General features: G+C 47.7%; 2 protein-coding genes across 2 annotated transcripts; one reads left to right on the plus strand and one right to left on the minus strand.

The window, feature by feature from the left end:
- Nucleotides 1-1,120: 1,120 nt before the first annotated feature.
- On the minus strand, nucleotides 1,121-3,868 carry SMIM7 (small integral membrane protein 7). Its single transcript, XM_074163812.1, has 5 exons — nucleotides 3,723-3,868; nucleotides 3,595-3,636; nucleotides 3,281-3,333; nucleotides 2,449-2,539; nucleotides 1,121-1,897 (listed from the first exon to the last, which is right to left on the minus strand). The coding sequence occupies exons 1-5, from the start codon at nucleotides 3,746-3,748 to the stop codon at nucleotides 1,882-1,884; spliced, it is 228 nt and encodes a 75-aa protein (XP_074019913.1). The 5' UTR covers nucleotides 3,749-3,868; the 3' UTR covers nucleotides 1,121-1,881.
- A 62-nt stretch (nucleotides 3,869-3,930) lies between these two features.
- Nucleotides 3,931-10,499, plus strand: TMEM38A (transmembrane protein 38A). The gene is made up of 6 exons (XM_074163813.1): nucleotides 3,931-4,109; nucleotides 6,231-6,387; nucleotides 6,933-7,117; nucleotides 7,746-7,833; nucleotides 7,947-8,064; nucleotides 8,359-10,499. Exons 1-6 carry the CDS (start codon nucleotides 3,986-3,988, stop codon nucleotides 8,578-8,580), a joined length of 894 nt encoding a protein of 297 aa, XP_074019914.1. The 5' UTR covers nucleotides 3,931-3,985; the 3' UTR covers nucleotides 8,581-10,499.
- The last annotated feature ends 5,106 nt before the right edge of the window (nucleotides 10,500-15,605 follow it).

Raw genomic sequence — 15,605 nt, forward strand, 5'->3', positions numbered from 1 at the left:
CTCGCCTTGACCCCAGGAGAGCGCGAGTGAAAAGCGAGTCGGGTTTTGGGAAGCTGCTAACGCAGAGATGGACGTGGTACAAAAGCAACCGCACAACAACAGCCGTAGAGCGAAGGGCGTCCGGCACCACTCGGGGTAAGCGACCGGCCCCGCATTCAAGCTTTCCCCAGCATTTAAGAGCACCTTAAAGTTAACTAATCATTTTTTTTTTTTTAAGGCACCCGTTTAGGAGCCGAATGACAACCTTTATTCTTTTGAACATCCGAAATCTTGAGGTGACAGCACGTTATTAAGCCACGTGATCTATTTAGAGCGATAAAATTTTCTGTTTTCCAATAGAGCTTGATCGTCCTCAATTTCCTGTATTCACGGTGTTGCTCGGAAAACAGTTCTGCACAGGATCAACCATTTTTCCGACTAGGAATTAAACCCCCGAGTCCAAAGCCGAGCCCGGCGCTGGGGTGCCGAGCCCAGGGGTTGTGCAGAGGGCGATGGCTGCTTCCACCCTCCCCCGGCTGTGCCAGGGGAGAACTTGGTTTTATAAAGATTAGGGAAAAAATATTTTCCATGAAGTGTTTTCTGCCAACTGTAGAAAGCACTGGATTCTGTCTGGATGCCATGACAAACCACACCCGAAGAATCCATTTTCTAGGTTCATTACAGCAAGGTGTCTTCCCTCGAACTATCTTCTCCCCAAAAGAAAGCATAAAAACTTCAGGTGACACAAAAGAGGGTGACTCCAGTCCATCGCTGCGAGCACCCAACCCTCGTGTCCGAGTACCCGGCTGCATCCAGACAAAATTCAAGGTATTCACTAAAACCTGAGCCTCAGAGTCGTTTAAACGAGGCCTCTCTCTCCTCAACAGTCCTGCAGCCGAAGAAATTGAGGCCAAGGAAGTTCCACTAATAGTTTAGTTTGATTTAGAGGATACCTCTAAATCACGCTCTCTTAAATGATCTCGGTGCTGCTGGGGAAACGTCGCTGGCCAAAGACGCTACCTTAACACGAATAAAAATAACCCAAGAAGCCAGACGCAATTATGAGACTAATTAAGATTTCTCAAAACACGCCAATACTGAATTGATTTCTCCTGTAACGGAGTGAACACAGCATCAAATACATGTTTTACCCTTAAATAGAACAACTTTATTCAACCAAATCCAACGTTATTCCAAAACTATTCCTTAACATTGACTTACAGAATTTTTGACATTTTTCCTATTCAAAATCCCTTATATATTGCTTAGAAAAAAAAAAACAAACAACTTTGAAATTTTAATTTAAAAAGCATTTTTGGAAAAACAGAAGGTGAGATTCCCATTTTTTTTAATCATCCTTTTCTATTTCTCCAACAAAACTAAATGGAACAGTGAGATAGTTGGTGATACACACCAATACTTTGCTGAGCTTTATAAAAATGAGAATGGAGAAGTGCGACTTCCAAGGACGCGAGACAAGGGTGACACCAGCAGACACATCACGAGCTGGGAGGGACTAACAACGCCGAGTTTTAAGATTGTGGTCTTCAGTCGTGCTCCAGTTCCACCCTGCAGACTCAAAGTACCGCGCTCTAAGCCTAGCAAAACGATTTACAGTTCGCTTTATTTCAAGAAAGTTGAAATAATTTTACTTTGAAGATTTTTGGCTCAGGGGCCTAAAGGCTTGGTTCCCCCGGCAGCAAGTGACACAGCCTGCACCGTGTGTTACAGGACGGGCTGAAGAGGCTGAACGTGTCCTGTCCCACGTTAGAGGAGCTTGCCCCGAAGAACAGGCCACAATCCCAGGGCTGTATTTTGAAAGCATTATAATCTTTTATAGAAAAAGTTATGTTTCCAGCCAAAAGTCTCTTCCAAGTTAAGGGACATGTTTGTGAATGACTTTCAAGATCCAAATAACCTAGTGGACGCAACAGGAGAAAAAGGAGATGAGAAGCGGGTACAACTGGGAACAGTCCCACCAATGCCCTTCCAGCTCAGTGCACATCTCAGTGCACGGGGTTTTGCTCCCCCGTATATCAGACCATAAAGCTACATAAGCACAAGGAAAACAGCCTGGCGGCCTGCCCACAGAACCAAACCCTGCCGTTTCCAGAGTCTATTCTCGAGGCTGATCCCATTTTATTACTTGGTGGGTTTCCCCTGCTCCCCTAAAATCAAAAACATCCCCCAAAAAACTGAAATGCTGCCCCAAACGATGTTTTATCCAAGCAGCCCACAACAAGGAACGCTGTATCTAAGGCTAAATGACTCACACGCTGGCAAAGAAGGTTTTCATGCACTACGTGGAGGTCAACCAATGACTCTTTGAAGAAGGAAATAAAGAAATGAAATAAAAAGCAATTATGGAACAACAGAGTGGGAAAGAAAACGACCTGAAGAGAAACACATGCAAGAAAAATCCCAATATATACAACTTCCTATAAACAAATGACAAAATGTGTTACTTACACAATCATGCAGAACATCATGAAGACATTCCACAAGGCAATGAAGATTCGAAAATATCTGAGACTCAGCAAAAACTCTCTGATATTATCACCTAAAAATCAAGAGAAGACGACGTCGATGTAAAAAATTACCCAATACACTGACAAGTCACATTTTCAACACTGCCTGAAAAACCCAGAAAGGGTTGGGTTGGGTGAAAAACCCAACTCTGACACAGAAAACACCCAAAAACGTCAGAGAACAAAAGAGGGAAAGTTGGAAGTTTTAAGTAAATGATGCAGACTATGTTCAGTTCATCCCTACTAAGGGTGTGGGGGAAAACAATAAACGATAGAAAGGGGTCACACTATTAAAAAGGGAGGGATGTCCCTCTGTGGGAGCTTCCAGCCTTCCTGCCACTTTGAACCAGCAAGCGGAGATACAAAAGAGCGATAAATAAATGTACATACACACTAAAACGGGAATCGGGCTGTAAGCAGAGCGTTACCTCTGTAGAGCAGGCACCTACATTCAAAAATGCAGAAAGAAACGTGCATTTTTGTATTTCTTCTCAAATCACCAATTTGGGATCAACAAAGGTTTGTCATGTCTGTAACGTAAACATCGGGGGGGAAATTTTAAGTTGCAGTTTAGTAAACCAGTTATTCCAGCCACTGAGTAGTTCACATCCGAACAAAATGGGGTTGAACTTGTACTTTGGCACTGTGAAAAAAAATGCTTTAACCACGAATTTCCTTCAGAAAACGCCCATTCCTGTCATATTTGGCCCTCCCCGACCCCTCAGCCCGGGGGTGCGGGCACAGGCCGATGGCTCCCAGTTCCCCTCCGTTACCGGTCGTGGGTTCCCTCGCCTCCTCGCCGAAGCCCTCCGTGTCTCTCTTCCTCCTGCGGGACAGCGAGGGGAGGGATCCGTCTGAGGGGGGGGGCGAAGGGCCCCGTCTTGGGGGGGGGGGGGGGGGGGGCGAAGGGCCCCGTCTTGGGGGGGGGGGGGGCGAAGGGCCCCGTCTGGGGGGGGGGGGGGCGAAGGGCCCCGTCTGGGGGGCGGGGGGGGGGGGCGAAGGGCCCCGTCTGAGGGGGGGGGGGGGGGGGGCGAAGGGTCCCCCCAAACCACCTCCCTCCCTCCCGCACCCCTCCCCGGCCGCTCACAGCCTGAAGTTGAGCACGGCGCCCGCGTTCATCAGCAGCGTCCTAAGGGAGAGACAGAGAGAACCGTCAGGCCCGGCCGAACCCACCCGGGCCTCCTTCCCCGCCACCCCAGGCCCCGGCCCCGCTACCCGCAGAGCAGCAGGTCCCCGATCATGGCGGCGGCTCCGGCGGCGGAAGCGGAAAGGGCGGGCGGGGCGGCGCCTGGCGCTCTCCGGGGGCGGCACCGCAGCTCCGCGTCCGGACACCACCGTCCTCCCGCCGCCACAGCCCCGTTCGAGGCGAGGCCGCGCCCCGGGACGTCCCTCCGGAGGCGGGCCCGGGGGGCGGGCCGGGGCTGAGCGGCGGAGGGAAGGAGGGAGGGTGGCCGGCGCTGCCCCGCTGCCGCGGCGCCATGGAGCTGGCGGGGGCCCTGCAGCTCGGGGAGCTGGCGGCCGCCTTCGCCGCCCTGCCCGTCTTCCCGCTCTTCGACACGGCCTACTTCATCGTCTCCGTCCTCTACCTCAAGTACGAGCCAGGTGAGTCGGGGGAGCCCCGGGGAGCCCGTCAGGGAGGGACGGGCCGGGAGGGCGGGAACGGCGGGGGCCGTAGGGGCCTGCTGGGGAAGAGCAGCCCCATTCCTGACAGGATTTCTGAGGTACAAACCTGACGTTTTTGGTGCAGGACCAGGTAATCCCGCCCGTTCTCCACTGTCAGTGTCGGCTGTCAGCAGCCGCGGTGTGAGGGGATTCGGGGCTCAGAGCCGCCCAGCATTACTTTATCCAGAGGTTCCAACACACGTGTCTAAATATAAAGCAGGAAAGAAAAAAAAAAAAAGCCCCAAAACTAGTCACTCTGATTTTGAAAAAGAATCTTGCGTTTTATTTTAAGATTGGATTCCAACCACATTGGAATATTTAAGTTCAGTCACGGCTTTGCGGGAGGTGGGCTGCGAGTCCCAGGACTCAGCGTTACATTTCTGCCCAGCTGCTTGGCTTTTCTATTTTTGTGGCAACGCTCTTCTCCTATTTATATACAAAAAGGCTGTAAGCAAAACCTGTTTGTTTCCCATCTCCCAGGCCATGCCGTGATCTGTTCTCAGGCACCTTAACTGACCTTGCTTTGTTTGTTCTCCGGGGCTTATCTGGTAAAGATCTGTAGATCTGCATCTTACCTCTCACTTTCTGCGCTGTTGCAGTCTGCGCCTTTTCCAAATGCCGTCTCAGGCACGTGCACTCTTCATGCACTGTTTTGAACAGTTTTGGTGTAGCTGCCTGATAAGCTGAGGGGAAAACAGAAATCCTCTTTGGTGTGATCTTCAAATGCTGCGGCTGTCAGATCCTCGTGCCGTACGCTCTATTTAAACTCCACGTAAACACAAGTGCTGGGTTTTCGAGGCCCCATCACTTACAGCTGTCTTCCAGCATTAAGGCCCGAATGGAACAGTTAACAAGACAACCCTTAGGAAAATAGCTTTTAAAAATATGTACGCCCAGTAATCCACTTGGACTGGGTAAGGCCAGGGTGTACTTTTCACTAGATTCCTACACTGCTTCATCCCACGGCTCCTGTGCTGAGGATCAGTGTCAGGACAGTGATGTCCTGTTTCCTCCTTGGAGACAGCATGGCTTCGTGGAGCCAAAGAAAAACAAGTGTTACTAAATTTAAGCCTCAAGCTGAACTTCAGGTTCGTATAGAACCGGCTACATATCATGGCTGTCGCAGCTGTCTCCCTTCCACTGTGTTTTCAGCTGGTTCAGATGCCTCTGAGGATGGAAGAGGCTGAGGAGTCGGAGTTTCAGCATATGCTGATTCACTTACTGCTATTTAAGGTTAGGCCAGTGTTGGTATTGTTGACATAACGTTTTAGCATTCTCTCTTTTGACTCCTTGTTACTGGCTTGCTGAGCAGAGTTTGGTGTCTGAAACGTTGCACAAAGGACTCTGGAGCAGTTTAAGGCGATGAAACAATCTGACAGAATTGATGTTCTTGAGATACTTCCTTGAAGACGTACAGAGGTGGATGAAAATGGCTAGAGGAATTAAAAAAAAGGCAGTAAAAGGTTTTGGGAGGGGACTATCATGTATTACCAAATAGTAACACTGTTGTTTTAATATCTAGTTAGATTTTCAAAGGGCATTTCCAAACTAGTACAGGAGCAGGGAAGAATCCTCAAATTCTCAAATAAAGATTTAAGAATCACTGTTCCATTTTTACAGGTTATCTTATGAATGAAAGAGCTGAACAGATTGTTCATGTTCTAGAGGGCACCTAGGTTGAAGCAATGGAGAGAATGGTACTAGTATGCATTTTATTTTTAGACTGTAAAAAGACATTGATTTCAAGGGAAAAAAAAGTTCTTTCTGATTGCAGTGAGTAGCAGCAAATACAGGAGAGAAACTCTTAGCCAATTCTTAAACTTGTAATGACTTGGTTGATTTGAAACCTTACGGGGGACCTGCAAGCTCTGAGCACGCATAGCGTTTCTTGACAGTATCTTTTTCAGGTTCCACAGAATATACATTTTTAAATTTTGTTTTACAAGCACTTTTCTTTGACTTGTTTTGATGGAACATGCACCGCAAGCCTCTTTCTTAGAGGGTCTTGAAGTTTCAGCTTATTTGCTGAATCCGCCTTCTCATGTCGAATTTGCTTCACAGGAGCCGTGGAGATGTCTCGTAAAAGCCCTTTTGCCTCCTGGCTCTGTGCTATGCTCCACTGCTTTGGAAGTTACATACTTGCCGATCTCTTACTTGGAGAATCACCTATTGATTACTTCAGCAATAACTCCAGCGTCATCCTGGCCACCGCGGTCTGGTGAGTCTTCTGCACTTCACCTGATTTATTAAGCACGAGGTGCCGCTGGCTGCGAAGGGCAGTGTTCTGTTTGTGTGACACACGCGTATCACCATGCTTGGATTAACTGGGGAAAGAAGAGGCAGGGTGAGGTAGTCTCTGAGCCTTTTGTATTCCTAGATCTAGGCTGCGGTTTCTCAGACCGGTTGTCCAGTGCTTTGTGGGCTGGGGCCAGTCCCGTCCCTCGCCGGGCATTTCTATTCATAGCCCCCGCGACTGAACTGCGGCCAAACTGCAGGAGCAGCTTGCACTGACTGATACCGCAGAGAGCAGCGGAGGGGCACGTTTGGGGGCACTTTCTTCATCGTGTCAGCGAAACGTGCACAAATTAGCCACAGTTACTCCAAGTTTAATTTCCTCAGATGTATGTGCTTTGGCACGACAGAACCAGCATTTCCTTCTCCTGACATAATTCGGGGCGACACCACAGCACTCTTAATCCTCTCTATTCGTCCCAGATCAGGACAAACAAATGGGTTCTTAAACTCCTTGTGGTTTTGTTCCAGGTATTTGATATTCTTCTGTCCCATGAATCTCTTCTACAAGTGTGTTAGCTTTCTGCCTATGAAGCTCATCTTTGTGGCAATGAAGGAGGTGGTCAGAGTTCGCAAAATTGCAGCTGGGGTCCACCACGCTCATCACCGCTACCACCACGGGTGGTTCATCATGATGGCTACCGGATGGGTCAAAGGTGAGACACCAGATACTCTTAATGCAGCCAGGAGGTGCCCAGCCCCCCAGGGAGGGACGGGAGAATCTGTGAGTGAGGTTTAAGGTGGCCACGTGGCTCGGTGCTGAGCAGGCTGGTGGGAGGATGTGGCCCAGCTGGATTCAATTGGTCAGTTCCCTAGAACACAGGTATTTATTCCTACTCACAGAATGGTTGTCAGTTGAGTCAGCATCTGACTTTAATAGAGGCATGGAGAACTGGAGTCACTATCAAATATGGGGTTACAATTCAGGAATTCTTTATTCTTTCTCCTGTGTTCTATTGTCTCTGGTCTCTGTCTTTTCAGGGGGTTTCTACTGGTGTTGAAACAGCCTGGTCAGGTTTCCTTTAGCTTTTGTTTGGAGCAAGCATTTGAGCATCAGGGAATGGAACAGAGACAAATGCCCTTTCCCTTCATCAGGAAACACTTTACAGAGTTCAGAAAGTGCTTGCCCTGCTCTGTTGTTTTAGGCTAACTTCTTTTAAATTTGGGAAGAATGGCATGAAACTTTTGTTCCCCTTAAGTTATCCTTATCCCTTGGGGATGTAGAAAAGGCAGCAGAGCTCTCTGGTGTGGCAGTTCTGGCTGTTCACTTTTACTGTTTCACAGGTTCTGGTGTCGCCTTGTTGTCTAACTTTGAGCAACTGCTGCGGGGGGTCTGGAAGCCAGAAACAAACGAAGTTCTTCGTATGTCCTTGTAAGTAGGTAGCCTGTAAATCCTGTCAGACCAAAAATTGAATTTAAAGAACCATTCAGGACTGCGTGCAAATGATGCAAACTTTCAGGAAAACTTCTTTATTTCTCTTCTAGCCCTACAAAGGCTAGTCTGTACGGCACAATCCTCTTCACTCTGCAACAAACTCGTTGGCTCCCTGTCTCCGAAGCCAACCTCATCTTCTTTTTCACCATGTTCATGATAGTTTGCAAGGTAAGTTTACAACAGGTTTGCTACAGACTTAAACTGGGGTGGGGGGGTGGGGTTTACCTTCCTGAGCCGCTCCTGAGGGGATTGGGAAGATCTGCTCAGGAAATTATAGGCTAAATTCTCCATCATCTGGGCAGTACAAGGCACATCACCTGGTACAAGGTCCTCGTGATACAGCCTTGAGTCATATACAAATAGGGACATCTATCTGGGGCAGGTGGAATGCCCCTCACTAGTTAGTATTTCGTAGCCAGCGTATGTGATCTCTAACTTGAAGTATTCACTGTTGCCCGGCAGGTTTTCATGACAGCAACTCACTCTCACGCCTCACCTTTTGCTCCAGTGGAGAACTGCATCTGCCCAGTTTTCTTTGGCTCAGTTTCCAGTGGACACAGTAGTCACCATCATGATCAGCACGGGGCCTCCCACGAGGTTTCCCATCCTCCGCCTCCTCTTGCAAAGTCAAAAGAGGAGCTAAATGAAGGCACGAGGAAACGGAAAGCAAAAAAAGCTGAATAAAAAAGCAACCACACAGTAAATAGGCCAAGAAAATTCTTCCAGAGCTGAGTCTCAAAGGCACCTGTGACCTCCTTTATCCTCCAGTCCTTCTCTCAGACTCCAGAGGAGAGGTGGAAGCCAGGACACTGCCCGGCGGGTCCCTGAATTTCATTTGTGCTCTCTGTGCTGCTGCTTGGTCTCCGTCTCTCTATTCTGATCATATTTTCAGGGATTTGCAGATTTGTGCCAGGATGACAAGTGGGTGCCAGTTCCCAAGCTGTCTGCAATTATGATGCAACATTTTGAGTTGATGTATAATCCCTCGCTGTGTTTATTTATGCATGGAGGTAATGGTTTGTGCTCCTGCGACTCCTAAGTTCCTTTGAGTTTTCATTGACCTTTTCGATGGCTACCAAAACACCACACTGGTTAGATACAATGTGGAAATCGAATTTTATACTCAAGGAAATTAAATGGTCTCACACGAGGCTGATCTAATTTTTCCAAGTTCCCACATCTGCCATATCTCCAATTAATGTGACGTTTTATATGCACTAAAGACATCGACTCTGGTGTCCTGGCCAAACTCTGTTTCTCTCGCTTAAGTTCCCTCTGATTCTTAACGGACAGAACATCGTCACTTTCTTAACGAGGTCTGTGTTTGCAAGAGCTCTGAAGCTGTGAAACGCTCCCAGTGCAACGTATTGGTACTGTTCTTATTCTTAACTTGTTGCTGCACGTTGTTTATACCAGTGTGTCCCACCTCAAACCTGGTCATATTTAACCAGGGGAGAAGCACAGTTCTGCTTTGTTTGTAATCCTGTGGGATACAGGAAGGGTGTGTGAGTGTAAATAAGTATTTATTACTATTTATTTGTAACTGCCAGGGCACTTAAATACGGGCCTGAAACTGGCTTTCTTAAAATGTTGCATCTTTATATGGAGAATGGGATACTTCTAAGTACGGTCCTAAGCCCCCGGCTCCGTGCTGGTTTGTGCTCGGAGCAGTGGTTTTCATGTGCTGAAGGACAGCCCCAACACTCGCTGCATGCAGGAAGGAACATTCCCGATATTCCCAAATTAAGACAGAAAGGCTGAAGAAGCAGATTTCACGCCAGCTGATCACAACTGCTTTCAAGGACTGATAAACGCACACCAGCTGAAGACACCGATTATCCTTTGTAGGTCCTTTTTGGCCAAACTCCTGCTCTGGGAGAGCAGCTTGTGCCCGGTGAGCGAAGGACATGAAATGCCTTGCCTGGCTCAGGGAGGAGTCTGTCGGTTCGTTCACGTTCTGCTTAGTGAATACTGCCTTTTAGACTAGTTTTAAGCTGTTCTTAGAACTGATTTTGTTCTTTAAAAGTGTCAACTTAAGCACCAGAACTTGTTCTGGGGGTTTTTTAACCACCAAGGGCTGGGATCGCTGCCGTGGAAGCGGCACGTGTTGGGATACGGCACTGGGCGTCCCAGTCAGCAGCGCGTTGCCATCCCCAGCAGCGAGGTTTGCCGCTGCCATCTTGCAACCGAGAACAGAAACAGGAGGATTTAAGAAAAGCATCTTTTTTTTTTTTTTTTTTTTTGAGCCTCCCCGTTCCAAACTGAAATTGACCGTTAATTAATTAAAAATAATTAAAAAAACCCCATTCTTGTCTACAAGGGGATGAAAGCCAGTACAAAAGGTTAAATGATTTGTGGGCTTGGGTTTTGACAGTGCCTTAATTTTGTGAGTTTCCCCCCATCTTCAGCAGAAAACGGGAATTCTGCCTGACAGCTCAAGGGGCTGGTTTTGCAGATACATCAGGTTTCAGTAGACCAGTATCACAAGCATGCACAAGACTATAAATGTTTTATGAGATGTCTGATTCAAGGGGAATTTTGTTTTATAAAAGCCGTCAACAAATAAAAATTGTGAAGTGACTCTGATTGTCCGCTGGCACTCGAGGAAATACGTGTGTTTCTTTTACTCTCGCCAGTCTCGGAAGCCACACGCTCCTTGATCTGCTCAAAGTCTCCTTGACCCGCTGACAAAATGATTCTACCTGAAGAGGGATCAGACTTTGGTACGTCCTAGAAGTCTGCCTGAGCCTCTTATAAATGGAAATAACACTATAAAAGGTCTGTTGCTTGTGTGTTTGCAGTGTTGTTGTCCAAGCAGACTTTCTGAGATTTCGGGGAGGGAAATAAGGGAATTAACTTCCTTTGGTGTTTATACCAGTTGATTCTGTCTTTCCTTTTGTCACTGTAAGGAGGAGGAGGACATTTACCTGGGACAGGTAAATACACACACGCACATACAACCCCTACACACACAATTCCAGCGTATTTACATGGAATTTCAGTATTTCTATTTATAACTGAAATTTACTTGGCTCACTAAATGAAGAACTGCAAAGGGCTGTTTATTTTCTGAAGGGTTTCGCTTGTCTCCCCCCAAATCTAACTCTCTTAAAACTCTTCTAATGCTCTTAAATTTATCAGAGCAGTTGAGAATGTAAGTTGCGTGGGAATGTGGGATTTACAGTCTCCGTGTGACCCAACCAGTGGAAAAAGGCTCAGTGCAAACCTTTGTGACATCCCTTTCATCCGTTATGAACAAATTTTGCTCAGGACCTGGACGGAACAATAAACAAGAGGAGGCTGATGAGAGTCCGTATTTCAAGTGCTTTGAAAACCCTGCGCTGTGTCCGAGTCCCAGGCTGTGCCGGCCCCGCGGAACGTCCCCGGCTCCAAAGGCGGCTGCAGCAGAGGGTGGGAGAGGAGCAGGTCGGGGGCTTAGACTTCCCCGGGACAGACGTCATTCCCTCCAAAGATGTCCTGATCTCGTAACTCCTGATACTAACTCCAGCGAGACGGGGCTAAATTTAGCACTAGGTTTAATCCTCGAAGAGGCCCTGGTTGCCTGATGGAAAAAGCGAAGTGTTTCAGTTGCTGCTCTCAGCGTTTCTTGGTGATTGACAGGTTTCCCTTTTCTCTTACCCAGAGCGAGCCAAACCCAGCCTCTCCAGCCTTTTCATCCTCAAAGATCAGCTTCACAGACAGGGAAAGCTCTCCAGCCCTTAATGTGTTTGTAGACAAAAAAAAAACCCCATAGGGTAATTTTACAGAAAGCATTAATAATTCTTCACAGTGAATGATCTGAAGTTAAATAAAAAGGGAAGAATTCCTATAGGGAAGAGCTTACGTGAGACGGGGCAAAGCCAATCAACCCACCACAGCCCCACGGCAGAGCAGCCACTGTTCTCTTGTTTTCCTCTTTTTATTATTAACGACAGCGGGTACGTTCTTCCACATTTTGTCCAAACAGTAACCAAATTCTATAGTCGAGTGAAGCGGAAAGACCCAGAGGATAAAGATGGATGTTACCTTGGCATCTCCCGAGCAAGAGAGAAGTTGTTCCTTTCAACGCCTGCCAGGTGATTAGCTGCCAACCGCCCACTTCCTCCCGCAGCCCATTTCATGGCCCGTGTGGTGCTGTAAAGGTGGAAAGCACCAGATCGGTTGCTTTATTTGGACCCTCAGCTATAATCGTCTGCTTTCCAGTTGTTGTGCTGGTCTTTAAAGGACATGTCTGGCCGCTGTAAGAGGAGACGGAGGATTATCGGGAGGTAAGGCTGGTACAGCAGCAGGAACCCAGCTTTTTGCTGCAGCAGGGATTTCTCTCTCAAGATATTTTTAGCTCTTTGCCAAAATAATCAGAAATCAGAATATACATCTATAAAAGATTTTCTAGAAAGGTCACAAAGGTAGTTTGGATTTAGTATGAGCTTCTTCCGCCTCTACTAAGAAGACAGGACACTACTAAACAATGGGGAAAATACACCGTCGATACCAAAGCCGAGCCACTCACTGGGCACAGAGGGCTGATATCTAGACAAATATCCAAATTTGGACAAATTTGGATATCTGCCTCTTTAAGATGCTCTGTTGGCCCTGAGGAGATCCGGTTTGTCCCCTGTGCCCATCCACTGTGAGGAAATGCCAATTCAAGGGGTTTGGATTTCGTTAGTGTGGTTCTTTACTTGGTAAACACCCACAAAATTACCTCCCAGCGAAGAATTTCATCCTGCTGCCGTGTGGGCTGTAGAGGTGGCAGCCTGGGAGTGAGCCGGGGGGGGGGGGGGGGGGGACGAGGGCTCAGGGAACAGACAGACGGTGAGGAAACAAGTTCCCCGTCATGCCAGAGCTCACACTGCCATCCTGACTCACGGTTGCTACTCACTTCAGCTCTGCAGTGACATTTCTGACAAAAAGGAGGTGCTCAGATCAACAATCAGGCCCATCTTTGAGTTTGGGCTCTCTTTTACACGCGCATTTGCATCTTTCACCCATTATCCCTAGAAAAAGTACCTTGTATCATGTCTCTTATCTGTTTTCTGTACGTTCCAAAAGAGAATTTGGGGAGGAAATTTTTTAGAGAGCTCGTGAATGTAACATTTTAGGAAGAATCGGTGTGAGACAGTGATTTTCTGTTAGCTTTAGGGCACAGGCAGGCTATAGATGTGGAATGCAGGAAAACAGGTCTGAGATGTTTAGAGGCTTGAACATTTTTGTAGCCTGAGGAAATCCAAGATCTCAGTGGAAAAGATTTGGTTGGCTGATTTTGTTTGGTTTTGATCTGCAAATTACAGAAAGCTCCCCAGAAACCGTAACACATGCTGCGCTCCTGCCGAAAGCAAGTGCTGCTTTCCCAATTCCCCCAGCCCCTGATGCTGCTCAATCGAGCCCGCAGATTTTGACTTTCCAAAAAAATACCTGCTCATTTGGGGACTTCTGGTCCTGCTGCAACCAACTGCTGATCTTCTTTGATGTGTTAGTGACAAGAATTGGTGCAATCAATAGGTATACGCAGCATGAGACGCTTATAGCACATCACAGACTGCAGTGCCTTGAAGAACAGTCCAAAAATCCCTGACTTTAGAGTCCTAAAGTTGGCTTAAATTAGATTTAGACTAATATAGGTTAAACCCTAATGTTTGTCTCTTAAGGTAAGACGCTTCGTCTCCCTGCCCGTTTGATTTATGACAGATTAGGATGTTGGTTAATCTCTTCTTACTTGGCTAGATGACTGTGGAGATTAATCAAGTATCGTCTGCAAAAGGAATCCATAAATACAGATTACTAATTTTTCTTTAATTATTCCCCTGTATGCCAGAGGGATACAGAGGGAGCACAGACAAGGACAGACACCAGCCTCTTAAATCTCATTTCACGAGAGAAACAGAAAAACCGCAGCAGCTGCTCTGGCTGATACTGGTTTTCTCTGACATGCTCAGTTCAGTTTCCTGAAAAAGGCAAAAAAACCCACAGAAATAATAGATTCTGGTCTCCTGTGAGAAAATGGGGAAGCGGAGAGTGGTTCCGAGTGAGTGAATCTGCTTGGCTGGTACAGCACCAGCTCTGCTTCCGCAGGACGTGGAGAAAGCAGCGTTTCTTATGGGGAAAAGCCACACTGAGCAAACACAGACACACGCATTGAAACAAAGTGAAACAGCAACGTGCTGGGAATGCTGGAAATGAGACCAGCGTGGAAGACAGACACTGAAAAGCACGTTCCGTGAATGTGAGGTGGAGACTTCTATTCTTTTAGGGCCTCTGCCGAGATGGTTGCACCAGTTGCCTCCTCTCCCTGTGCATTCCGAGGGCATTTGGACAAAGATGTTCTTTTTCCATTTCTTCTCTGTTGACAGCGGCAGTTTCCTGCCTTTGAGCTTGTAAATGACTCCATTTTTCTTTCTGCCTTTTCCCATGCGCTGCTCTTTGGGGGCTGGTACCCCAGTCCAAACGCAGCCCTAAAGAAGTAAATATTTATTGTGCACAGTTTAAGCACCTTTTAGTAAATGGACTCTTGCACAGCTTGACCGAAGGCAAACAGTGACAGGGCACAAGGAATCCTCCCTGGGTGGTAAGAAACCTCCTTTAAATGGCTGAGAGTCTGAACCATAAAGGATACTCGTACTGGCAGGCTTAGGTGATGCTAAAATACAGAGACAATTATCTGTAAAACAGTGGAGGGCAGTGAACAAAGGGAGCTCAGGTGTACAGCACCTGACAGGGAGCACGTTTAGTGCTTAGAAAAAGACCCTGGGGATCCCACCCAAGTGACAAACACCGGTTGCTATAGAGATATCCCTCCTCTTCAAATACAGACGGATGGCTCCAGGATGCGCTGAAGTTGCACTGCATCTCAGTGCAGAGAGTCAACCATCTCCTACAGTCCCTAAGTGGCTGAAATTTTCCCAGGTTTTCCTTAAAAGAAGGAGCCAGCCAGCTCTCCAGAGAGAGGCCCCGCTGATCGGTGTCGTTGCCATTAGTCGCCCCCTCTCTAAGGAGCAGTCTCTGCGGGGGAGAGCCCGGGGAGCCCCGAGAACAGCATGAGCTTCAGTCCAGACACACGCCGAGATCTCCTCTGTGGGAAGATGGTTCCTCTCCCTTTCCAGCCCTCCAGCCTGGTCCGAATCTTCATCAGCTCAGTTTTTGCAGGTAAAGGGTTGGACTCGGTGATCTCAAAGTTCCTTTCCAACCACGACAATTCTGTGATTCTGTAAATAAGCTGAAAAGTCCTGAAGCTGCTGAACACATCAGGCTCTCTCGCTGCTAGAGCCTGCAGCGTGGTGAGACTGCTGCGCTCAGCAGAGCAGCCGTGAGCTGGCAGCTTCGTTTGAAAGCGAAGGTGCCTGTAATCTGCCGCATTTTATATAAGGCTTTATTCTGTCACACCCAATTTGCACTTAGAATGTGTCGGAGGTGGCAGAATTCCACATTAGTTCAGGAACTAATGGCGTTTGCGGTGAAGCCAAATTCACCCCAGGCTCGGTGCAGCTCAACGCCCGTCCGCACACAGGGCAGCAAACTCTGCGGGCTTTGCTCAAAACCCCGGGGCAACACACGTTCGATTCCCATCTGCCACGGTAACAGCAAGAAATATTTGTGCAGAACTTCTCTTCTTGGAGAATATCCAAGTATTTCCCACTTCCTCTGCCTACCGGGACACAGTTGCCAGACTGAGCTCCTGAAGAGGGAACTGGCAGTGGGCGGCAGTGACTCAG

The sequence above is a fragment of the Numenius arquata genome, chromosome 25 (assembly GCF_964106895.1).
Source record: "Numenius arquata chromosome 25, bNumArq3.hap1.1, whole genome shotgun sequence".
NCBI classification, from domain to species: domain Eukaryota; kingdom Metazoa; phylum Chordata; class Aves; order Charadriiformes; family Scolopacidae; genus Numenius; species Numenius arquata.

What these genes read in the sequence shown, in the direction of transcription:
- SMIM7 (XM_074163812.1), bottom strand. Translation starts at nt 3,748, where the DNA reads ATGATCGGGGACCTGCTGCTCTGCGG. An exon ending in GGGGACCTGCTGCTCTGCGG is followed by an intron (nt 3,637 to 3,722) that starts GTAGCGGGGCCG and finishes TCTCTCCCTTAG; the next exon opens with GACGCTGCTGATGAACGCGG. An exon ending in GGCGAGGGAACCCACGACCG is followed by an intron (nt 2,540 to 3,280) that starts GTAACGGAGGGG and finishes CTTGATTTTTAG; the next exon opens with GTGATAATATCAGAGAGTTT.
- TMEM38A (XM_074163813.1), top strand. Translation starts at nt 3,986, where the DNA reads ATGGAGCTGGCGGGGGCCCTGCAGCTCGGGGAGCTGGCGGCCGCCTTC. An exon ending in ATCCTGGCCACCGCGGTCTG is followed by an intron (nt 6,388 to 6,932) that starts GTGAGTCTTCTG and finishes GTTTTGTTCCAG; the next exon opens with GTATTTGATATTCTTCTGTC. An exon ending in GGCTACCGGATGGGTCAAAG is followed by an intron (nt 7,118 to 7,745) that starts GTGAGACACCAG and finishes ACTGTTTCACAG; the next exon opens with GTTCTGGTGTCGCCTTGTTG.